Source organism: Narcine bancroftii, chromosome 4, assembly GCF_036971445.1.
Source record: "Narcine bancroftii isolate sNarBan1 chromosome 4, sNarBan1.hap1, whole genome shotgun sequence".
Classification (NCBI taxonomy): domain Eukaryota; kingdom Metazoa; phylum Chordata; class Chondrichthyes; order Torpediniformes; family Narcinidae; genus Narcine; species Narcine bancroftii.
This window is the reverse complement of record NC_091472.1, coordinates 95,361,198-95,387,756: the sequence shown is the minus strand read 5'-3', so window position 1 is coordinate 95,387,756 and position 26,559 is coordinate 95,361,198. Positions and strand designations below refer to the sequence as shown.

Below are 26,559 nucleotides of genomic sequence, written 5' to 3'. Positions count from 1 at the left end.
CTAGAAAAAAAAACAGTGAAAGGTTTTATGGATACAAGATATACTGACACAGCTAAGGGTTTGACTACAAGAATCACTACTAAATCCAATGAGGAATCTGGGAGAAACTACATCGAAAGTGAGTTTGAGTGTAGAGCATGCGATAAGAGAACTGGTGCTTTTGATAGGAAACTGGATAACTCCATTATGGGAGAATGGTTAATAAAGTTAGTTGAAAGGGAGTGGAAGGAGATCAATGTGGAGCATAATCAGGGGCATGGGCCAGTTGACCTGAGTATCTACTTGCAGTGCTGTAAATACCTGGCACTGCGTTCCAATACTGCTATACTTAGTAAACATTAGAATGTTTTCAGATCTCCAAATGAAGATGCTATGGTTGTGAGGTAGGGATTGTTTAGACTGTTGAGCCGGTTTATATAGGTCAGCATTACCTTTCTGTTTAATTGCCAGGTCCTGTGGACAAGACCTCCACATGTAAACCTGGAAGTAGTGCCTGTTTATTGAAAGGATCTACTGTAAAGGTTAAAGCCTTGTGTTTTTGATTCTTAGTTAATTTTCTGGTTGTCTCTTTAAGAAAAGTATTGTTGGTAGTGTTACCATAGTGACTATAACATAATATGTCATAATATCCATGCAGACTAAGAGCTTGTATCGCATTCTTCGAACTATGAAGGGAATGTGAGCTTGAGATAATTTTCTTTGAAATCGTCTTCTTGTATATCTCTCTAAAGTTGAATATCGTTATATTTTTTAATACAGTATATGCTTTGTTTTTTCTTCATTATGAAAATGTTAATGCAAAGTTGTGAAAAATATCCGTTTTATCAACAAATTAAAGCTACATCAAGTTGCATCTACAAAGTTTGGTTTATTGGATTAATGAAATAGTAATTCAGAATATCATAGCCCATGTTTCCTTGAAGATGACAAATTTTGAAATTAGGAAATACTAGAACCTTTCTGTTTAATTGCCAGGTCCTGTGGACAAGACCTCCACATGTAAACCTGGAAGTAGTGCCTGTTTATTGAAAGGATCCACAGCATTTGATGTTGGCCACCCCACAGAAGCTTTGCAACTGGGTGGCAAAGACAGGTATGCAATGTGACTTTAGAATTCCTGTTGAGCCTCAGCTGCTTTATATTGAAATATTTTAAAAGATGTTGGTTTCAGCACAGTGTAAAATACTACTGATTGCTGCCTAATATGCTACCAAAATTATTCTGAAACAGGCAAGCGTTTATCGTTTCAAGTCGCACTCAAAGGGTTCAGTGAAATTTTAGTGATATTTTTCAATTTATTTTTCAGGCTAGTACTTCATTATTCCAGAAGTTATTCTGGAGATGAGAAGCCACCAGAATTTTGTGGAGAACATGAGCCTGCAGTGACCATTACTTTGATCTGTCCCTCTGGAAGAAGAGAGGTTTGTAAATCGAGTCAAACCAATTGTTATATTTAAAGTAAAAATAAGATTTCCCCCCCCCCAGAGTGGGTGTGATAAAGAAAACATTCAGTTCTGGTCTCCAAATTATAGAAAATATATAGATAAGGTGGAGAGGGTGCAGAGAAGATTTACAAGGATGTTGCCTGGCTTACACCATCTAGAGTACAAAGAAAGATTAAGGAGACTGGGACTTTATTCATTGCAACATAGACGGTTGTCAGGGGATTTGATAGAGGTATTTAAGATTACGAAGGGAATAGATAGACTAGACGTGAGTAGACTCTTTCCCCTCAAGGGATGGGAGGTTGGAACAAGAGGGCATAAGTTAAGGGCAAGGGGGAAAAACTTTAGGAGAAATGTTAGAAGATGCTTCTTCACTCAGAGAGTGGTGGCAGAATGGAATGATCTTCCGGAGGAGATAGTTGTGGCAGGGTCATTTCTATTATTTAAGAGAAGGTTGGATGGGTACATGGATATGAGGGGGTTGGAGGGTTATGGGCAGAGAGTGGGAGGGGGGAGCTAGTGGAGTTGTTCAAGTGAATCAGCGTGGGCTCGAAGGGCCAATATGGCCTGTTTTTGTGCTGTAAACTTTTATATGGTTATATAAATGAAACATTAAAAAGGCAGTTAATTGCAGTCTTTCAGGGGCAGTGTAAAAGGGCCTTAGATACAAAATCCCATTAACACCTTTGCACTTGTATTCCATGGATATTTTTGCAAACAATCGGGAAATCATTGCTTTTTTCATCTACAGAGATGTAAATCTATAGTTAAACATTGATTTTACCAGGGATGATTTGCATTTAAGTTAATGTGCAAAGTAAAAGAACAACTTTTAAGTTTTTAATCAGGACACATAAAGCTTTCAAAGCATTGAGAAAATGCTGTAGAATCTATTTATTTATTAGAATTTTATTTTTTATTTTTCACACTATGAACCATATTAACCAAAATATACGAACATTTCCCTCTTGAATATACACAGTGTCATTTTCTCCCCTTTTCCCCCCTCCCTTCCCTCCCTCCTTCCCACCCCTCTCCCTACCCACTAAACGTTCAACATATACAATACAATAAACCCATTAAACAATGTCATCACACAATGAAAATAAACAAGAAAATTGTGTCATCTACTTTTACACACTGGGTCAGTTCATTTCGTCATCTTCTCATTCTATCATTTTAGGGGGTGGAGGTCTGTGGTAGGCCCTCTCTGTTGTGTTCCATGTACGGTTCCCAAATTTGTTCGAATACTATGACTTTATTTTTTTAATTGTATGTTATTTTTTCCAATGGAATACATTTATTAATTTCTATGTACCATTGCTGTACTCTCAGGCTCTCTTCTGATTTCCAGGTTGACATTATCCTTTTCTTTGCTACAGCTAAGGCTATCATAATAAATCTTTTTTGTGCTTCATCCAATTTGAGGCCGAATTCTTTACTTCTTATATTACTCAACTACCAAAATTATTATTGATGCAAAATCAACTGATCCCTTTCACAATAGATAACCTTTCCTTTAGAGAATGGAAGAGAAAAGGGATCAAAAGAATAGAAAATTGTTTTTTGGGAAATAATTTATTATCTTTTGAACAAATGAAGTACAAATATGGTATAACTCATGGTACAATGTTTGCATACCACCAGCTGAAAACCTACTTATAGGACAAATTGGGAAGCAGGCTGAGGTTACCAGAAGGAAGCAGGTTTGAATATGAGGACAGACACAATGATAATTAAAAGATTTATAACAAACATGTGCATCAAGCTGAAAGAGAACAATGAAATAAGCTGTAAACCCAAACAAAAGTAGGAACAAGATCTAAACATAAAGATAAAAAATGAAAAGTGGGAAAATGCTATGCTCCGGAACTATGAGAAATACAATAAACACGAGGTTACACATGATACAATATAATTGGTTACACAGGCCCAAAAGTTATATATCACGCCCCAAAAGTTAAATAAATGGGACCCAACAGTATCAGTAGATGTTTTCGCTGTAAGAAGGAAATGGGAACAACAGTACATGCAATTTGGGCATGTGAGAAAGTGGAAAAGTTTTGGGAAGATCTAAATCAGGTATTAAATAAAATCACAAAAAGCAACATACCAAAAAATCTTTAACTTAATATGCTAACAATAATGTGCTCTTGTTCTAACAGGGTACAAACCCCAAGATGATTGCCAGTGTTAACTGTCGCTATGAAATTGAATGGATGACTGAATATGCTTGTCCCACAGAATACCTATTAAGCAATAGTTGCAAGCTTAACAGTGATCAACATGACATCTCCATTGACCTTACTCTCCTTACCAAGCCTGGTGAGAATACTGTTGATAAATGTACAAATCATTTGCTTTACCTGTGTAACAGAAACATACCCATGGATGCTAGGAGCAGTTAAATAAATTGTAGAAGTATATGTTCAGTTATTGGATGCTCAATTACTAACTATTTAAATTCCATAATGCTTACATAAAATGTTGCTGCTGTTTAATCGTGCTTTCTCTACAATATCTATTGGATTAAGAGAATGACAAAAACTGCAGATGCTGCAAATAATGAGAAGCTGGAGGAGGGTCTCAGTGGGTCAAGCAGCATCCATGAGGAGAAATGGTCACTGTTTCAGATCAGGACCTTCTATTGAAACTAAAGCAGGAAGGGGGGGCATCAATTATCAAGGGAGGCAGGAGAAGTAGGATAGGGAGAAAAAGTTAGAGACTAAAGTAAGAGTGGGAGTAGGTATAGAAGATCTGGAAACAGTGGAACCAGAAAAAAAAAGTTGGTGGTTACTTAAAATTAGAATTATTTTTCATGCCTTTGGGTGTAAGGCTGTCCAAGAAGGATGTGTGTTGTTCCTCAAGCTTAGGTTTGGGCTCACCATAGCGATGGAAGCGACCAAGGACCAATGTATCTGTGTAGGAATAATTGGGGGAATTGAAAGGGTTGGCTACTTACAGTTCTTGCTTAGAGTCACAGACAGATTGCAGATGTTCGGTGGTCACCTGATGTGCATTTGATCTGGTTGATCTCAGTGATCTTCTACATCTCGTTGATGTAGAGGAGGCCTACATGAGTCTGTCTCATGTTGGACTATTTGTGGCCTTGGATGGTGGAAAGGGGAGGAGATGCAGGGACAAGTTTTACAATTTAAGTTGGGAAGTGCCTCAGGGAGTGGAAGGGTTGCTGGGGAAGGAAGAGCAGATAATGGAGTCTCTGAGACTGATCCTGCGAAAAGCAGTTTAGGGTGGGAAAGGGAAGATGTGTGTGGTGGGATTACACTGACATTGGCAGAAGTTATAGGATCATGTGTCAAATGCAGAGACTGGTGGGGTGGAAAGTGAAGGCCAGAGTAACTCCTTTTGTTCTGTCTGTGAGAATGGAAGTGCAAGAAATGGAGGAGATATGGGTAAAGGCTTTATCAGCGACATTGGGTTTGTTAAAAAGGATCTTTTGGATATTCTACAATGGGAGACCAAATCCTTTAGGGTGATAGTGGATAAGAGAGAACGGGGAGTATTTTTAAAGGCCATGGGGAAATGGGTGGTGCATCTTTTCTTCCTATGTTTCATTGAAAGCAACACCTTTGGTGGGTCCACTCTATAGTCACTGACTTGAGAAAATCTTGACTTGCGTTATTTTTTTTACCTGCTCCGTGCATTTTCACCTCCTTGTCAATTTTCATGTTGAAAATGGCAACTCATTGACAACTCATTTGCTGCTTATTTAAATGATGGAAATATTGCAATTTTAAATATTACTCTAGTCTTTTTTGTTTTACTCTTCCTGTGTTTGTTTTAGTTCTTGGTTCGTACCTTGTTGTCCCCAAAAAGAGTGCTAGTGTCACTGATGAATACCGCTACTACCTGAATGTGTGTGCAGAAACCAAGTCTGGAGGCTGTCATGATGAGAAGGGGTTTGTGGCATCATGTCAAATTAAAAGAAATGGCAATTTTCACAAGGTTGCAGGCCGTTTCAAAAATCAGAAACTCAGGTATGTACTAAGCTAAACGCCATCCGCTGGAGGTCAAGCGACATCGGTATGAGAAAGAAACTTTCAGCGTTCAATTTATTGTCAAAGTACATTCACAACGTCACATTCAATCCTGAGCTGCTTTTTCCTGTGGTCAGGCAGAATTTCTACTTATTGGTAACTCTAAACTGTGCTGATTAAATGATTTACCCTCTCTAAGATTATGGTTATCCATACAAATACTTCAGTTGTACTGAATCACTTAACATTCTGAAGGAGAGCAGTAAGGGAACTGGATGCAAAATGCTGAAACTATACTGAATTACCCCATCAAGCACAGGTGTGCACAATATTATAGTAAAGCATTGCTTCCAAGATTTGTGTGTGCACTCACAGATGTGGTTGTCAGCAGATCTAAATTGAATTTCTCAACTTTGGGAGCCTTAGCTTGTGCCCCAAATGTTGATAGAATAGCTCAAGTCAAGAGTTGGCAGCTGCCAGCAGGCAACAGCAACCATATGCAAGGCACCTTTGATGACTTCAGGACTTTTCAGAATACTCCAGAGGTCGAGTCGGTTACGGCATAGAAACTAAAATCTTGGGCTCATCAGTATGGAAATTTTCCTTTAGGCTAAGCAGGGCAGGAAAGAAATTCCAGATATCTAGCCATAAAAGATTAAAAGAGTACTCCATTCCTGCTATTGATCAAGGCACCTTTTGGAGGGACACAGGAGTACCAAATGTTGGTGAAGAATTAAAACAAAAAGAACATTGAGCAGGAGGATGATGGTGAATGGATGTAGTCTAAACTATGGAAAAAAGATCTAGATAAAACATGGGTAGAACTTCCTTGCATTTCCAGAATTAAAGTTTCCACAAAGTTTTACATTTCAGGATTTTTTTAAAAATTATTTGGCATGATAATTAAAAATCCCAGCATTCTAATGTGATTTGTGATCCAAGAAGGGAATTCAGCCTACTTCTGAATTGCACTAGAAAAGATGTTGAGAACCAGATGCTGTTAACTTGGATCCCTGAATTCTTATAAGTAAATTTGGATACTCAATAGATCTCTGAGAGTTTGTGCAAGTCTTCCCATACAATTTGAGGTAGCAGTTCAATACAGTGTGATTTGATGCTCCATTATACATTCTCCACTATTCCTGCAGCTTCTAAGTAGTTGGTTTTGACACCTGAACTTGCAATAAAATTTAGTTTCAATGATCATATGAAGGCTTGTTTCTAAAACAAACATTTAAAGTGTTGGAGAGACATTCAACACATCAGGCTGCATCTAGAGGAAGAGAAACTGTCAGCTTTCCAGGTTCCTCAGAGCTGAAAACAAGACGATGGAAGCTTCCAAAGGTGTAGAGAGGTTATGGTGGGGGGATGCCTGACAAGGTTGTTACGAGCCCAAAGGACCCCAAAACTCAGCAGCAATAGACATTCACCAAGAAAAGTAGCCATTTAAAAGCTGTTTTTAATTATCTTTAAACACGGAAACAGAATCAAACTTTAACTTATCGCTATAGTTAATTAACCCCTTCTAATTCTAAGTGCGCGTTTATGATGTGTGTGTCAATTTAAGAAAAGTTCTTTGGTTCACAGTTCAATCTCATTTTTCCTTCTTCCAAGTTCTCTGTTTTCAATTCTTATACTGTGCACAGAATTTAAAATGTATAAAATTCACCAGGCTTTGGTGCTCGAAAGGTAAATGTTTACTGCTCAGGAAGGTTCTTGTAGGGTTTGCAGAGAGAGATGTATTGTTCCAGGATTTCCACAACTCAGGTACCACCATTAGTCACCTCAGTGTCTTACTGATGAAAGTTGCCCCACCAGGGTTCTCCAGATGGTAACCTCTTTCTTTCAGGCTAGCACAGAGTTCCTTTCTGTTCTGCTTATTCCAATAGAAACATCAGACAGATAGCACTCCCAGCCATTTGCCACTCTGGAGCTTTCTGTTTCCCACCAGCTTTTCCTGGCTTGTTTCTTCAGTCTCACACACACACTGGCTGGTTGAGCTTGTCTTCTCTCTCTCTCTCTCTCTCTCTCCCCTTCCCCCCCCCCACCCCCCAACTGCCAGGAAGCCCTTGTGACTCTCACTTGCAAAAACCCCCACTTTCTTCAGCAAACCACAGAAGTTCTTGGTCAAGCTGTTGTCTTAGATAAACAAAACCCAGAAGTGACCTTTCTGTGAGCACCCAAGGTACTTGCAAACAGCCAGTTTGTGTCTCCAAGACAATGGTCTATTCATTTCATGACTCATTTCAATTAGCACTTACTTGTGAAATGTGCATATCATTCTCCAAAGTTTCTGAAATGTAATATTCACTCAGAGAATATCACTCAGAGAGTGGTGGCTGAGTGGAATGATTTACTGGAAGATGTAGTTGTGGCAGGGTCAATTCTGTCATTTAAGAGGAGGCTAGAGGCGCCTGCAAGCTCACACCAAGACACAAGAGAAACTTGTCCGTGAACTACTCTTTGCAGACGATGCCGCTTTAGTTGCCCATTCAGAGCCAGCTCTTCAGCGCTTGACGTCCTGCTTTGCGGAAACTGCCAAAATGTTTGGCCTGGAAGTCAGCCTGAAGAAAACTGAGGTCCTCCATCAGCCAGCTCCCCACCATGACTACCAGCCCCCCCACATCTCCATCGGGCACACAAAACTCAAAACGGTCAACCAGTTTACCTATCTCGGCTGCACCATTTCATCAGATGCAAGGATCGACAATGAGATAGAAACAGACTCGCCAAGGCAAATAGCGCCTTTGGAAGACTACACAAAAGAGTCTGTAAAAACAACCAACTGAAAAACCTCACAAAGATAAGCGTATACAGAGCCGTTGTCATACCCACACTCCTGTTCGGCTCCGAATCATGGATCCTCTACCGGCATCACCTACGGCTCCTAGAACGCTTCCACCAGCGTTGTCTCCGCTCCATCCTCAACATCCATTGGAGCGCTTTCATCCCTAACGTCGAAGTACTCGAGATGGCAGAGGTCGACAGCATCGAGTCCACGCTGCTGAAGATCCAGCTGCGCTGGATGGGTCACGTCTCCAGAATGGAGGACCATCGCCTTCCCAAGATCGTGTTATATGGCGAGATCTCCACTGGCCACCGTGACAGAGGTGCACCAAAGAAAAGGTACAAGGACTGCCTAAAGAAATCTCTTGGTGCCTGCCACATTGACCACCGCCAGTGGGCTGATATCGCCTCAAACCGTGCATCTTGGCGCCTCACAGTTTGGCGGGCAGCAACCTCCTTTGAAGAAGACCGCAGAGCCCACCTCACTGACAAAAGGCAAAGGAGGAAAAACCCAACACCCAACCCCAACCAACCAATTTTCCCCTGCAGCCACTGCAACCGTGTCTGCCTGTCCCGCATCGGACTTGTCAGCCACAAACGAGCCTGCAGCTGACGTGGACTTTTACCCCCTCCATAAATCTTCGTCCGCGAAGCCAAGCCAAAGATGAGTACATGGATGAGAGGGGGTCGGAGGTTTATGGGCATGGGAGTGGGTAGATGGAACTAGTGGAATTTCACATAAATCGGTGCGGACTAGAAAGGCCGATAAGGCCTGTTTCCGTACTGTAAATTGTTATATGGTTAGTGAATATGAATTCTTAGTATTTCAAATAAGATCTGTTTTAAAATGTGTGTATGTATGTAACTCACTCTAATCTTACCAAATTCCTCTCAATATTTATCCATTACAAGGTGAATTCAAGGTAACTATGGGGATAAGCTAAAAACAAGATAATGTGGTCAGTGAGTGGAATGGGAGTAGTGAGTGACTGAGAAAATAGAAGAATGTGGGAGTTGTGAAATGCAGAGCAGGATAACCAGCCTGGCAGGTCAGTCTGAGGTTTTGTCTGCCACTCAAAGGGAGAAAAAAGCTGAGCTAACATTACTGATGGATGATTGTTAAGGATCAAAAAATCTAGTTAACTGAAGTTGCAGAATTAATTTAAATTTTTAAATTTAGAGATACAGCATGGTTACAGGCCCTTCCAGCTGACAAGACAGCACCATCTATGTGACTAATTAACCTAGTAACCCATACGTCTTCAGGAGGAAATGTGAGCACCTGGATGAAACCCAGACGCTCTAATAGCATTGCACTAACCATGCCACCCTAATTCTGACATGTAACTGCACTTTTAACGGCCAAATGACCCAAGCTCATTTTATTTTTGGGAAATATTGATTATAATTTGCAGCAGTTTATATAGCTTTGTTCTTTAGTTTTTGTTTCAAATGTTTCTCTTTATTAAACAGGTACTCGGATGGTGATCTGACATTAATGCTACCTGATGGTAATTCTTGTAGTTCGGGATTTCAACGAATGACGATAATAAACTTTCATTGTAATGCGTCAGCTGGTAAGATGAATAATTTGTGCTGCTTTAATAAACTTGGGAAACTTTACATGCAAACTGAAAGTTAGATTATAAATTATTGTGATTTCACTTGGCCTGTGTACTTGTCCTGAAGTAGCCTAATCAAGAATTTCTAATTTCACGTTGCTAACTGATTTTCTTTGATGATATGGTAAGAACACAAAAGCTGACCTTTCTTGGCACTGTGATATAGAATCTATTAGAGCCACTCCCCCTCAGAGCCAGAGATCTGGCTTCAATCTCAACTGCGTGGAGTTTGTGTATGCTCCCTGTGATCACTTGGGTTACCTCCCAGGAACTTGTTTGGCAGGGGGGTTGGAACCAGAATATGAGTGCAGAGAACAGGGCAGAAGGTCAAAAGCATGATTCTTTGTGCTCTGAGTATGTGAGGAAGGACAGGCATAAATGTAGCCAGTTAGAGGGGTTGAAAAGTGTATTTCAATGCTTGGAGTATTATGAATAAAGGGGATGTCCTTGGGGGATGACGTAGAACTATGCTATTGTTAGAGACTTAACTGGAAGAAGGGTAGGATTGGCTGAAGCAGGTACCAGGGTTTAACGGTTTTTAAAGGAATAGGATGAGAGGTAAAAAAGATGGGGCGTGGAGTTATAGAAAGGGATGACGCTGCAGAGGGAGTGTCTACTAAGACGTTGTGGGTGGAAGTAAGAAATAGGAAGGGAGCCATCACTGTGCTAGGAGTAGTTTATAGGCCCCCAAATATCCCTCGGGAGACTGAGGAGCAGATAAGCAGGCAGATTTTGGAATGGTGCAGGAAATACAGGGTTGTTGTTATGTGAGACTTCAATTTCCATAACATTGACTGGCACTTCCTGATTACAAGAGGGATAGATGGAACTGAATTTGTTAGATGTGTTCAAGAAGGATTTCTGACACAGCATGTGGTCCAGCCAATGAGAGGAGAGGCCATATGGATTTAATTCTGGGTAATGAAGCTGGTCAGGTGGCAGACCTCTCGGTGGGGGAGCATTTTGGTGAGAATGACCACAACTCCCTGAGCTTTGGTGTAGCTAGGGAGAAGTATAAAAGCAGACAAGTGAGAAAGTGTTTATTTGGATGAGGTGGGAACTAGCGAGAGTAAATTGGAAAAAGATGCTCAAAGGTGAAAGTACAGAGCTAATGTGGAGGAAGTTTGGGGCCACTTGTGTTGAGTTTAGGATAGGTTTGTCCCACTGGGACAGGGAAAAGGGAACTGTGGTTGGCGAAGCAGCTGAGCCACATAATCAAGAGGAAGAGGGAAGCATATTAGATGTAGGAAGCAAGAAACAGAATGGGTTCCCGAGAAGTATATGGTAGATAGGAAGGAGCTTGAGAAAGGAGAACTCAAGGGACATGAGTAGGTTTTGGCCTGCAGGATTAAGGAGAACGCTAAGACCTTCTATGCCTATGTGAAGAATAGAAAGGTGATGAGAATGAAGATGGGGCCAATAAAGAAGACACCATGTGGATGGAGGTTGGGAAGGTCTAAAATGAATACTTTGCTTCAGTATTCACAAGAGAAAAGGACCTTGATCAGGGTGAGGTCAGAGTAGAACAGGCTTTTGCGTTAGACAATGTGGAAATTAAGGAATAGGAAGTGTTAGATCTTTTTAAAAACATCAAAATTGATATGTCCCCGGGACTGGACACAGGATGATGTGAGAAATGAGGGAAGAAATGGTTGGAGCAGTGGCTGTGATCTTTGAGTCCTCTTTGGCTGCAGGAAAGGTGCAGGAAGATTGGAAAATGGCAACTGTCCCCTTGTTTAAAAAAAGGTAATAGGGAGAATCCTGGAAATTAATAAACCAGTGAGTCTTACATCAATGGTGTGCAAATTAATGGAGAGGATTCTTTAGGATAGGATCTATGAGCATTCTACTCAAGGATAGTCCCCATGGCTTTGTGAAGGATTGGAGAAGTACAGTCTTAATGATAGTCCCCATGTCTTTGTGAAGGATTGGAGAAGTACAGTCTTAATGATAGCCAGCATGGCTTTGTGAAGGGAAGGTTGTGCCTCACAAGTCTAATTGAATTTTTTGAGGAAGTAACAAAATAAATTGATGAGGGTAGGGCAGTAGATTGTTCAGAAAGTCATGAGGCATGGGATCCATGCTGTGGATGGATTTGGCTGTGTGGATTTTTTTTTAAAGATTTCAGGTAGAAAGCAGAGAGTAGTAGTGGAAGGAAAGTATTCTGCCTGGAGATCAATGACTAGTGGAGTACCCACTAGTTCTGTTCTGGGACCTCTGCTCTTTGTGATTTTTGTAAATGATCTGGATGAAGAGGTGGAAGGATGGGTCGGTAAGTTTGCAGATGATACGAAGGTTGGAGGAGTTGTGGATAGAGATGAAGGTTGTTGAAGGTTACAAGAGGACATAGATAGGATGTAGAGTTGGGTGGAGAAGTGGTTGATGGGAGTTCAATCTGGATAATGGGAGGTGATGCATTTTCGAAGGACAAACCAGAAGGCTAAGTACAAGGTTAATGGTCGATTATTTAAGTGTAGATGAACAGAGGGACCTTGGGGTTCAAATCCATACATCCCTCAATGTTGCCACACAGGTTAATAGGATAGTTAAGGCCTGTAGGATGCTGGGCTTCATTAATAGGGGGATTGAGTTCAAGAGTCTTGAAGTCATGTTGCAACTACAAATCTCTGGTGAGACCACACTTAAAGTATTGTGTTCAGTTCTGGTCACCTCATAGGAAGGATGTGGAATCTATGAAGTGGGTGCAGAGGAGATTTACCAGGACTTTGCCTGGATTGGAAAATAAATCTTATAAGGCAAGGTTAGCAGAGCTGGGACTTTTCTCTTTGGAGCATAGAAGGATGAGATGAGACTTAACAGAGGTCTACAAGATTATGAGAGGCATAGATAGAGTGGACCGCCAGTACTTGTTTCCCAGGGCAGGAATAGCAAACACCAGAGAACATCTTTACAAAGTGAAGGGAGGGAAGTTTAGAGGAGATACCAGGGGTAACTTGTTTTTATGCAGAGTTGTGGGTGCCTGAAATTCCTTGCCAGGGATGGTAGTAGAGGCTGAAACAATGGGGGCATTTAAGAGGCTCTTAGACAGGCATACGGATAGAAGAAAAATAGAGGGTTACAGGGAAGGAGCATTTAGTTTTTAAGGAATATATGGGTCGGCACAACATCGAGGGCCGAAGGATCTGTGCTATAGTTTTCTACATTTGTTGCCTCTCACATATTTAGTAGGTTGATTGTCCCCAGTGATTGGAGAAGCTAATGAGAATGAAGGGACAATATTAAAAAAGTATATAGGATTAGTGTAGATGGGTGGTTGATACTTAGCTTGGATTTAATGGGCTGTACATCCATACAAGAATGCTGAGTTACATCAGTTTGGAGAGCAAAGGCAAAATAATTGTATAATTGGGGTTCATCCTGGTGTTGAAGGCAGGAAAAAAAATCCTTTATCTGGTGGTGAGTGATCTCATACCCATGAATTATCTTCCCAATGGCGGGGGGGGGCGGGGGGTGAAGATTGTGTGGCTGGGTTGGGATATATCTTTCAGTATGATGGCTGCTTTTCCAAAGTAGCATGAGGTATAGATGGAGTCAATAGAGGACAGATTTATCACTACTTTTTAACTGACCAGACATTTAAAAACAAATCAGTTCTTGAATGTGAATCATGTTCTCTTGAGTAGAACGAACAGGATTAAGCTGCCTCCATTTATCAATCAAATATAAATCTTTCATAACTGAGAGTGTCATTTTTGCTCCTTTTGCCCCTGTAACCATTCTGGGTGCTGATTTATCCAGTATTGGATTCAAACAGAAATTGAAATCTCTGACCAGTATATTCTTCATAAAGGCTTCATTGTCATAATTTAGTGCATAGATATTCATAAAAGTCCATGATTCTGCATAAATTTTACAATGTGCCATTACAAATTTTCCAGCTTGGTCAGTCAGTGTCTCTTCAATTATTATAGGTATATTCTTAGTAATTAAAATCCCTACTCCTCTTGCGTTTGAGTGAAATGAAGACTGTTATATGTCCCACCCATCCTCTTTAATATAATTTGTTCCGATTTAGTAAGATGTGTTTCTTATAGAAAGATATAATCTGCCTTTAATTTTTTAGATGTGCCAAGACCGGCATCCTTTTCACTGCCACGTTTATCTCATAAACATTAAGACCAACAAATTTTAGCATTCTATCCATATTGATTTTTTTAAAAACTTAATACTGTTTAACAATAAAAAAAAATTCTATTAATGATCTTTCCCATTTTAAAAAATGCATGCAATGTCCCTGCCTAGATGGTGACGTAAACAGGAAATCCCAAAAGCCTGCGAGAAAAGCCCACTGAATCTTTTGAGGAAGAAGAACCCCTCCCTTTCGCACCATCTTTTATAGATACTCCTCTCCAGGTGCCGTTCTCCTCCTTAGACCGGAGTCTCCACCTTGCTGCTACTTTTCCCAAGTTTTCTCTCTTTTGAGCACTCTGTGAAAATTTCAATAAAATTTACTTTTCAACAATAAATACAAGATGGTTTTAAAATAATACAACTTTTACTTAGGCCCATTGTAAACATTCTTCACAGTCCTCTTTGGCAACCTTAATCTTTTCATAAACCCTACAGGAAGTCTTCCACCTCATTCTTGGCCTTGAAAAATTGCCAATGACCTTCTGCAACTTCAACCCTCTGAATTGTGGGGTTTCTCATCAAATATTTCAAGTTTTTTTTGAAGGCAATTATCTTTTTCTACATCATCAAACTCCTTCCTTTGCTTAGGACTTAAATCTTGGGGGGAAAAAATAGCCCTTTTTCGTGGTCCATCTTGGACAGGCCATTATTTTGCCTAGAGTATTCATATGTTGCTCCCAGTATTGCCTACTGTTCCCAGTAACTCGAAAGACTTACCAGGACCGGTCGTGGTCACTAATCGTTGGGTCTCCTGGGTCTGAGGGTCTGGTGAGTCCTTTCAATGTGAAATTTTTCTCTGAATTTGTCTTCTCCCAGCACTCGCAGGATCCATGTTTTGAAGAAGTTCATCAGATTTCTTCCCTCAATTCCTTCTTTTAGTCCAATATTTCAAACATAATTTCATCTACTGAAGTTCTACATGTGGTCTATCTTGTCCAGCAAACCTTGTCTGTCCCACTCCCATTTCTTTGCATCTTTTTCCAAAGCTTTTAGCTTATCTTGTGTTTTTACCGTCTACTTTTGCTTGGTTCATTCTTTCCATCAAGACCAATGATTTCTTTAATTTCAATCATCCTTTCAGACATGTCTCTCATTACATTTTCAATGCCTGCAACTCAATTGCTCAAGTTTTCTATTTTTTCCAGGATAATACTTAGTTCTTGTCCTGACTTCCCAGCTCTGCCGGGGTCTACCAGTCTCAAGGCCACTCTTACACCATTCCCTTTCAGGCTTTCGTTCAATATTTCTGGCTGAGTAAAACTTCCTTGATTTTTGTTCTCAGCTGCCTTGGTTTCTTAGGACTTGTTTGGACTTTTTGTGAAAAATTCCTCATTGTATGATTTTAACTGTTTTTTATACTCTTCACAGAGAGCTCAATTAAAACACATCCGTCTTAAATCCCATTCCCTTGCCGACATGTCTGTCCATGGTCTCGTACTGCCAGACTGAGACCACCTGTAAATTGGAAGAACAACACCGTATCATCCAACTGGGCATCTTCCAACCGGATAGCATTAATATCAACTTCTCTGGCTTTGTTTAAAAAACCCCCATCTCCTTCTTACCTTGTCATCTCTCATTCCCTGTCTCCTTTCGCACAGACATGATAAATTCTACCTAGTCCCTTATCCCATCCAGTTAATACCTCCATTGTTTGAATTCCCAGACTTTCTGTTATATCCTGCTTCTGCCTTTTCTCATTTTTCTTTGAAGAAGGGCACAGGATCTAATAAATAAAATATTTAAAAAAAGAGGGGTCCTCTGGGCTCGTAACAGTATCATTAACAGTATTAATGATTTGGATTATTAGTTTTGTGGTGAAGTTTGCAGATGACTTGAAGGAAGGTGGAGGAGCTGGTAGTATTGAGGAAACAGGATGGCTACAGAATGACTTGGGCAGATTAGGAGAATAGGCAGAGAAGTGGTCAATGATCATGCACTTTGGTGGAAAGAATTAATGATCAGACTATTTTCAATGGGGAGAAAATTGAAAATGCCCAGATGCAAATGAACCTGGAAGTCCTCGTGCAGGATACCCTGATGGTAAACTTGCCTGTTGAGACAATGGTGAAGAAGGCAAATACAATACTGGCATTCATTTCAGGAGGAATAGAATGGAAGAGCAAGGATGTGATGTTGCGGCTTTAGAAGGCAGTAGTGTGACCTACTTGGAGTTTTGGGCTCCTCCTTTAAGAAAGGATGTACTGATGTTGGAGAAGATTCAGAGGAGGTTCAAGTCAAGTCACCTTGTTTTATCACTCCTACCATGCTCATACGGTAAAGCGTTATACAGCATTTCTCCAGGACCAAGGAGCATATTTACATAAATATAAGTTAGAATAGGTTAAACACATTGAAATATTAAAATATTAAGACATATACAGTAGAAGTCCATGGTAAACTATCCACATATGTTTTGGGAATTCAGGAGCCTAATGGCTTGGGGGAAAAAGTTCTTGCCCAATCTGGACGTAACAACCTGAGTGCTATGGTACCTCTTACCAGATGGAAGAAAGGCTATGTGGAGTCCTTCATAATGTTTATTGCCTTTTGCCTGCATTGAGTGTAGTTGATGTCCTTCATGGGAGGAAGAGAGCTCCCAATGATCTTTTCTGCTAACTTCACTATCCTCTGCAGGGTCTTGTGGTGTGAGGAGGTATAGCTTCCAAAATAGGCAGTGATGCAGATGCACAGGATGATCTCTACATCCTCTGGAGAATGCAGTGAGGATGGAGGGTGGGAGATGAACTTCCCTCCCTCAGCCTTCACCGGATAATTCCAAGAATGAAAGGATATCATCTGAGGAGCATTTGACAGCTCTTGGCCTGTTCTCATTGGAATTCAGTGGAATGAGAGGGGATCTCATTGAAGCATTTTGAATATTGAAAGGCATGGACAGAGTAGATATAGAAAAATTGTTTCCATGATGAGATAGTTGAAGACAAGAAAGCAGAAGTTCAGAATTGATAGGCGTTCTCTTAGAACACAGAAGTTAAAGAATTTCTTTAGCCAGGTGGTGGTAAATCTGTGGAATTTGTTGCCATAGGTGGTTGTGGAGGCCAAGTCATTGGGTGTAATTAAGGCAAAGATTGATTGGTTCTTGACTCACCAGGGCTGTGAAGGTCGGGCTATAGGGAAAATTGATCAGCTCATGATTAAGTGGCAGGGAAGACTTAATGGGCTGATAGCCACTAGGCCCTCGATCTCTCTTCCACTCTCTCAATTCATCATTGTTGGAGTTCCTGCCAACGAAGGTGGTGTCATCTGCCAATTGTTAGATGGTGTTAGAGCAGTAATTGACCACGCAGTTATGGGTGTATAGGGAGTATCAAAAGGAGGCTGAGTTTGCAGCCTTGCAGGACTTCAGAGTTGAAAGTGATCATGAAAGGGATGCTATCACTAATCTTCAGATTGCTACCTGTGAGATAGGAAAACATGAAATCAATTTGAGAGGGTGGTTATGAGGGTAAATAGAGTTTGGGGATGAGGTTGGTACTATTAGTGTTGAAGGTTGAGTTATAATCAATAAATTGTAGTCTTGTTATGGGGATTCTTGTTGTCCAGATGTTGAGGCACTGAATTTAGAGCCGGAGAGATAGCATCTGTTGTAAATTCGTGGGCGTCTCGGATGGCTGGTAGGCTGGAGTTGATGTGAGCCATGACCTATCTCTCTCTATGATGATGGATGTCTGAATCTAGCCCATCACTACATTTTGTTGATTTAATAATCTATGCATCAGTCACTGGGTTTCAATAGTATTCAAATACGATCTTGATTACCAGCATCAGGTTTGTTCTATCTGGGTTGATCTGTATGCCATTAGAACTATAGAACATTACAACATAGAAGCAGCCTTTCTAGTGTGCTGAACCATTTTGTTTGCCTAGTCCCACTGACCTACACACAGTTCATAGGCCTCCATACCTCTTCCATCCATGTACCTGTCCAAATTCTTCTTAAATGTTAAAAATGAGCCCGCATTCATCACTTAAGCTGGCAGCTCGTTCCACACTCCACCGCTCTTTGTGAAGAAGTTCCCCTAAACTTCCCCTTTCACCCTTAATCCATGTCCACTCATTTGTATCTCACTTAATCTCAGTGGAAAAAGTCTATCTACATTTACTTTGTCTCTCCGCTTCATAATTTTAAATACTTCTATCAAATCTCCCCTCATTCTTTTACGCTCCAGGGAATAAAGACCTAACCTGTTTAACTTTTCCGTGTAACTCAATTTCTGAAGTCTGGGCAACATCCTACTAAATCTCTGGACTCTTTCCATCTAAATGATATCTTTCCTATAGTAAGGTGACCAAGGTGCACTGCAAATTCCAAATTTCGTCTTGCCAATATCATATACAACTTTGCTATAACGCCCAACTCCTGAACTCAATACTTTGATTTATGAAGGCCAATATGACAAAAGCTCTCTTTATAACCCTATCCATCTGTGATGCCACTTTTAGGGAATTATGTATCTGTTTTCCCGGATCCATCTGTTCTACCATACTCTTTAGTGCCCTACCATTTACTGTGTATGTCCTTTCTTGGTTTGTCTTTCCAAAATGCAACACCTCACACTTGTCTGCATTAAATTCCATTTGCCATTTTTTCAGCCCATTTTTCCAGCTGGTCCAGATCCCTCTGCAAGCTTTCAAAACCGTCACTGTCCACAACACCTTCAATCTTCGTGTCATCTACAAACTTGATGATCCAATTTACCACATTATCATGCAGATCAGTGATCTAGATGACAAACAACAGTGGTCCCAGCACAGATTCCTGAGGCACACATTTAATCACACACCTCCAGTCTGAGAAGCAATCATACACCACTGGCTTCTCCTGTCCAGCCATTGTTGAGTCCAGTTAACTATTTCACCATGACTAATTTTATAACCTATTATTTTGCTGAATTGAGGGACTGAAGATGAATTACAGAATTTACAGCATGAAATCAAGACATGTGGCATAATTGATCTGCAGCTATTTGTTTTCCATTCCAGCTTTCTCCCATTATCTGTTCTCTGCAAATATTCATCCCTTCAAAACCCTCTGGTGCCTTCTCCCTCATGTAGCATCTTCCAATGATGTCTGTATTCACTGCTTCAACCACAGTTAGGCTGAACTTTTCATGTTTGCAAAACTGAAATGTCACATGTTGTGGGTTTCAAATGTTTAAGTGACAGAGTAAAATGGGCAAAAATTACTCTTGTGGTGGACTTGACTGGATGAATTTCAATCATCATAATGCCACATGAGTAACAGTCTACAGTGTCAACTTTTTGTGAGAGAACTGCCAATGTATTTTTTTTGTCTTGCAGCAATATTTGGTTCATAATTTTTATTTTTGAGTGTTTTGATTACAGTTGAACAGAAGCCATGAAAATCCATATTTGTGACATAAAGTGTAGTCTTACATTAATGAGCTTGGATACTTTTGTCAATTTGGGTGAAGTTTAAGAAACATTGTTACAAAAACCTTGAGCGGGTCATTGCTGCCACAAGCTAAACCCTTTTGACCTAACATTTTATTTTCCTTTTACTTCGCTCAAGGTCCGAAATGATATTTATCAAATGATTTTGTATGTTTGGTTTTGTCAGTGCACTCAAAAAATGACATTACATTGAATCTTGTTCTCTGTAGAGTTCCAGTTTACAATGTGCATTAATGAGGCTACATTAAATTGAATACAGTTTATGTAGGTGTTCAGCAACTGAAAATCTGCTATGTGGATCATTGTTTGGCTCATTAACTTAAAACCTTTACTATATTTCTTTTCTTCTAAAGTTGATGAAGGAAAGGGTAAACCAGAATTCAGTGCAGAAGTTGACTGCACTTACATCTTTGACTGGGGTACAAAGTATGCTTGTGTGAAAGAAAAAGACTTGCTCTGTCAGACCTCTGATGGAAAGAAGAGGTACGACCTCTCACCACTGATACGATATGCAGGTAAGGTTTCCTAATTTTAGAAGTTAAAATGTCAGCAAAGATCCCATTTGCTCATAATGTTTATTTATTTTGGATACTAAGATACAATTGGTGAAATGGTCTGCTCTGGCACTAACTCTGCTCATTCCCATTTCCACACTCCCTCATTTGGTCCATGTTTCTGGTGCGCAACTTGTTTTAATTCTCGTGCCAAACACCTACGTGTGGGACAATTTGTAGTACCCAGCTCAGGATCTTGACAGTGTTTGAACCATGATGCATTTTAAAAAGGTTTATAGATTTCTGAATAACCTTATCAAGAGAAAGTAATGTTTTATTCCAAGAATTGGCAATAAATAATGAAAATTGCTTTTTGGTTCTGAGTTGATTGAAGTAGGTGACATTTTTATTGCATGTATTTGAAAGAACATGTGAACATGTGAGGTGATTGATGTAAATGAGTTTTAAATCAATCCTGGTTAAATATTAGACAACTAAATTAGATCTGAGATTTAATTAGGGTAATCTGAGCAAAACTGTTGGTGCCTTGAAGTCCTTCAGTTGAAGATGACATTTTTCTACTCCAATTCTGAGAGTTCTGAGGCAATTGAGGCCAGTGTGGGACTTGCAAATTCTTCAGGTGTGGCAGAAGGTGGAAAGTATGTTGTGAGAAATGACAGGCAGGGGAGGAAGCATAAATATAGTCATTTGGAAGTTTGAAATGCAAGGAGTATGAGGAATAAAGATGATCTTGGAGCATGGATCAATTGGTATGTTGAGTTAGGATGTTGTGGCTGTTACAAAGACTTGGCAGATGCAAGGACAAAATTGGCTGATGCAGGTACCAGGGTTTTGATGTTTTAAAAGGGATAGGTTGGAGGTAAAGGGTGGGTGGGGGGGAGGGGGTGGTGTGAAGAGGCATGACTGGTTAGGGATAGTATCACAGCTGTAGAAAGGGAGGATGTTATAGAGGGAATGTCTACTGAGTCAGTGGGGGTGGAAACTATTGGCAAAGATTCTTTTTCAATTTTTTTTTATTGGTTTTTATAATAAATACAGTACAATGAAGAAAAGGGAATGAAACTGAAAATGCTATCGTGTAGATGTATGTGTAAAACTTCAAACCGTATAAGCTCGGTCCCCCCCTCTATTGCACTGGATGAAGACAACTACTTGAACAAAGGCACACACATAGTGTAGTCAGGTTAAGCTCTGAGTTTTATTAGGGCTCAGGCCCAACTTTTATACTTGCACTGTTCCCGCCATGGCCGGCCTTGGCTGACGTCACAACATGCATGACGAAAGTGGGTTTCTTGTGCGCGGGCACTTTCCTGCATGACAATACCCTTCTTCCCTGTGTGCTGTCCCTGTCTGTTGGCTACACAGCAAAGCCAGTGTTATTTTGGGGTCACTGGCCTTTAAGCTGTCCCAGTTTACACCTAACTAACCTACACTTTCTCATCCTTTACTTCTATTAGATTAATGGCTATTGAGACACAGGGTTGTATATAATACTCATGCGCGCGTACACACACATCCATCCCTACCCCTCCATCCCTACCCCTAGATCGAAGTGCATCTATTATCTCTCAAGAAGTAAAAGGAGCATCCAAATCTTTAATATCGATACTACTCAAAGAAGGTAAATTAAGGTTAAAAAAATTATCAATTTTAATTCATCTTCCTCAACTTCAGATGTATATAATTTTGCATAAAATTCCCTAAACACATCATTAACCACCTGTTTATATATAATCATTAAATCTTTCCTGATAGCATTTATTGTTCTTGAAACTTGTTCCGTTTTTAATTGCCAACCTAAAACTGAGATCTTTCCCCTAATTCATAATATCTTTGTTTAGATTTCTGTAATAACTTCTCAAACTTGTATGTATGTAATGAAATATACCATAATTTCATATTAATCATATTGAATTCTACTGTAAATCATTTTCTAAAATCTTTATCTCCTCTAATTTTACTTCAGCTACATGTTGTTTCTTAATTTTAGTAGTAAAACTAATAATTTTCCCCATCAAATATGCTTTTAAAGTATCCCATAAAACAAATTTAGTATTAACTGAGTCCATATTTATTTTCAAAAATAATTGTATTTGATCTCATAAAATTACAAAATTCCAACAAGAATTAAATCTCCATCTATATGTAGTATCAATCCTTTCTGAGCCTGTACATGTTATTTAATAGCAATGAATGATCAAACAAAGTTCTGCTCTTATATTTATCTGATAATACACAGCCTTGCAATTGTGCTAATACCAAAATTAAATCTATTCTGTAATAAGTCATGTCAAAATGAATAAAACAAAAAATCTTTCTCTTTAGGATTCAATTTCCTCCAATTATCAAATAAATTCATATCTTTCATTAATGTCATTAATTGTATTGCCATTTTTGTCCTAATTATTGTTTTTGTGGGTTTATCTAACAATGGGTCAAAACAACATTTAAAATCACCTCCAGCTATTAACTTTTTCATATACTTCATTCAAATTAAGAAAGAATCCAAGCATAAATATTCATCAAAGTCCATGATTCATAAATTTTTTTTACAATTAACAACTAAAAGTCTACCAACTGACTCAATAACCATTTCCAATTTTTAAAAAATTATTAATCAAAATGGCTAAACCTCTTGTTTTAGACTTAAACGAAGAAGCTATAACTTGACCATCCCAGTCTCTTTTCAATTTCTAATGTTTCTTATTAAATGTGTTTCTTGCAAAAAAGCAACATCAACCTTTAACTTTTTAATATATACCAATACTCTTTTTCTCTTAATAGGATTATTGAGCCTGTTAACATTAAAAGCAGCAAAATTTAATTAGCCATCATTTCAGTTGATCTCAAAAATACTCCTCCCCATGGCAAATACACACAAAAATCAAAATCTCCTCAAGAAAAAAGGAAAAACCCCATACATTAAAAAAAATTTAAAAAAAACAAAATTACTTAAGTACAGTATTACCTCTCTCAATTGTCCAGGAGTGACCAATGCCACAAAATGGCCAGCGACTTCGGAAGAAGCAGTAGCCAAACCACGCCCTCCCCCCGACATAACAAAAGGAAAATAATAATCAACAAATCATTTCAAGTATGATAAACTTCTTCCAAGTCTATTAACTTGATCATCATCGATATCAATGTCAACCAACTGTTGAGATCCCCTCTCTTGTATACCATTCTTCTCATTCTGAGCTGATGTGGACTATTGGAAAAAAACTTTTTTTTCTTCAGTTTGTTATCAGGTAAAGAATTAGCAAATGTAAGAGCTTCAGCATCATCGCTAAAAAACTGAGATGAAAGTTTCCATTTAAAAAAGAAACTTTAAGAATGGCAGGGGGGGGAGGGGGGGAGGGGAGGGGGGGGAGAGGGGGAGGGGGAGGGAGGGGGGAGGGGAGGGGAGGAGGGGAGGGGGAGGGAGGGGGAGGGGGGGATATATAGATAGGGGTATAGATGTGTGTGTACGAGCGCACGTGTATTATATACAACGCTGTTTCTCAATAGCTGTTAATCTAATAGAAGTAAAGGATGAGAAAGCATCACGACTCCGAGACTTAATTGTGTAAGTGCATATTACTGGAGTTCTGCAGGGATCTGTTCTAGAACCTCTTCTTTGTGATTTTTAAAAATTACCAGGATGAAGAAGTGGAAGGATGGGTCAGTAAGTTTGAGGTTGATACAATGGTTGGAGGAGAGGCGGGTAGTGTTGAATGTTGTCATAGGTTACAAAAGATAGGTTACAGGATGCAAGGTTGGCAGAAAAATGGCAGATGTCGTTCAATCCAGATAAGTGTGAGGTGATGCATTTTGGAATGTCAAACCTGAAGCTGAGTACAGAGTTGGATGCTTAACAGTGTGGAAGAACAGAGGGACCTTTGCATCCAAATCAATACATCTCTCGAGGTTGCCAGGATAGTGAAGATGGCCTATGGAATGTTGGGCCTCATTAGTCAAAAGGTCATGTTGCAACTCTACAAATCTCAGGGTGAGATCACACTTAGAATATTATGTTCAGTTCTGGTCACTTCATTATGTGAGGAGGGATGTGGAAGCTCTCGATAGAGTGTAGAGGAAATTTATCAGGGTATTGGATTGAATAGAAAATGGCTTGTAAGGCAAGGTGTGCAGAACTAGGACTTTTCTCTTTGTAGCAAAGAAGGATGATTTGATTGAGGTGTACAATATTCTGAGAGGCATAGATAAGGTAGATAGCCAGTGCTTTTTTAATTTACCCGGGCAGGAGTAGCAAATACCAGAGGATTTTAGTACAAAATGAAAGGAGGAAAGTTTAGAAGTAAATTTTTTTTAGACAGACAGGTGGGTGCCTGGATTGCCTTTTCAGGCATGGTGATGGAGGCTGAAACACTAGGGCATTAAGGGCTTTAGACAGACACATGGATTTAAAAAAAATCAAGTATTACAAGGTAGGAAAGTTTTAGTTTTTGGTAAAATATAGCACAGCATTGAGGGCTAAAGGACCGGTACTGTGCTGAAGTGTTGTGTTCTGTTGTTGATGAGATGCACCCTTGTGGTAAAGATAAAGCTAAGTTTCAGTTACTACATCATAGGCTGATTACATTACAACAACTATTGACTTTTCTCATTGAATTTCCATTATTTTTAATGTGCAGCAAAGGATGATCCCAAATCAAAGAACACCCATAATTGGGAGGTGCTGGACAGTAGCCTGGTGAAATCTGATCACAGTCAGATTTATATTAATGTGTGCCATAATGTGCTCAAGGATAATGGAACCATAGGATGTCCTGATGATGCAGCTATCTGTTCTGTGGGTAAGTAGAGCCTCTGTTTTGAGATTGTCTTTGTGTGTCAGTAGTTATTGTACTAACAGTGATTTATGTAATTGTTTTCACTAAATTGTAGCATTATACTATTGAGGAAAATGTATGGGTAAGATACAGGGGTGATCCATGAAGCCCTCCAGCCTACTATTTAGTAATGATCACAGCTGGTTTTAAACCTCAAATACACTTTACCATCTGATCCCTATGTCCCTTTGCTCAACAAAAAAATCAATATTCGTCTTAAATGCTCACCAGTTGACTATTATAATCCTCTTCCAGACATCTTTCAAGGATTTGCTATTTTAAATGGCCAAGCACTACCCCTGAGACGTGATTCACAAACCTATCAAAATGTATCCTATCACTCCATTTTGGAATTTTATCCCAATTGAATCACCTCTATACAAGTGACAGTTGGCTAACTTTATGATTGTTTCCTCATGGGGAGTTGCATCATTCCTTTAATTAGTCCTCCAAGACCATATCTGTACAAGTTATGGTTTGGGCTGTTGCCATAGATCTTATACACATTTATAACATCCTGAAGGGCCTCGTGGATGGTCATTATTTTTCCCAGGGTAGGGGAGCCTAAAGCTGGGAGTAAATCACAAGACTATGTAATAAGTTATTTGAGGAAGTGGTAGAGGTAAGTACAATCCGTTGATTAAAAGACATTTGTACAGGTACATGGACAGGAAAGGTTTCAATGGGTATAGGCCAAATGCAAACAAAAGAGACTAGTCCAAGTAAACACCTTGATTGGCATGAGCAAGTTAGACTAAGGGACCATTTCCATGCAGTACTGTACATGTTTTATTCTGGTTCCATGATACAATGTCTCCAGGTCAGATTTGGTGTCATAATCAAGGGCCATTAGATGGATGGAGGGGGTGGGTGGGCACCACAAACTATGTTCGAGAACTCATTCCAGAGGTTGGGGAGGGTGCAGCACGGGTGCCATACCTGCCATGGACCTTCTCTCTTCCATCCACCATCATCACACTCCACCTCCCTCTGGTGTACCAGACATATGTGGGTGCAGATGAAACCACGTGGTTCACTTTGGTGACACCCCTTCTGGCTGCACCCCTTCTGGCTGCACCCCTTCTGGCTGCACCCCTTCTGGCTGCACCCCTTCTGGCTGCACCCCTTCTGGCTGCACCCCTTCTGGCTGCACCCCTTCTGGCTGCACCCCTTCTGGCTGCACCCCTTCTGGCTGCACCCCTTCTGGCTGCACCCCTTCTGGCTGCACCCCTTCTGGCTGCACCCCTTCTGGCTGCACCCCTTCTGGCTGCACCCCTTCTGGCTGCACCCCTTCTGGCTGCACCCCTTCTGGCTGCACCCCTTCTGGCTGCACCCCTTCTGGCTGCACCCCTTCTGGCTGCACCCCTTCTGGCTGCACCCCTTCTGGCTGCACCCCTTCTGGCTGCACCCCTTCTGGCTGCACCCCTTCTGGCTGCACCCCTTCTGGCTGCACCCCTTCTGGCTGCACCCCTTCTGGCTGCACCCCTTCTGGCTGCACCCCTTCTGGCTGCACCCCTTCTGGCTGCACCCCTTCTGGCTGCACCCCTTCTGGCTGCACCCCTTCTGGCTGCACCCCTTCTGGCTGCACCCCTTCTGGCTGCACCCCTTCTGGCTGCACCCCTTCTGGCTGCACCCCTTCTGGCTGCACCCCTTCTGGCTGCACCCCTTCTGGCTGCACCCCTTCTGGCTGCACCCCTTCTGGCTGCACCCCTTCTGGCTGCACCCCTTCTGGCTGCACCCCTTCTGGCTGCACCCCTTCTGGCTGCACTAGT

General features: G+C 40.4%; 1 protein-coding gene across 1 annotated transcript in view; it reads left to right on the top strand.

Annotated features, from left to right (window-relative positions):
* igf2r (insulin-like growth factor 2 receptor) overlaps positions 1-26,559 on the top strand; it is a 194,839-nt gene that overhangs the window by 60,484 nt on the left and 107,796 nt on the right. Inside the window, exons 6-12 of the mRNA XM_069932070.1 lie at positions 976-1,093; positions 1,307-1,421; positions 3,611-3,770; positions 5,251-5,443; positions 9,704-9,807; positions 19,794-19,955; positions 24,590-24,751. Coding sequence (XP_069788171.1) covers positions 976-1,093; positions 1,307-1,421; positions 3,611-3,770; positions 5,251-5,443; positions 9,704-9,807; positions 19,794-19,955; positions 24,590-24,751 — 1,014 coding nt within the window. The remainder of the gene's footprint in view (positions 1-975; positions 1,094-1,306; positions 1,422-3,610; positions 3,771-5,250; positions 5,444-9,703; positions 9,808-19,793; positions 19,956-24,589; positions 24,752-26,559) is intronic.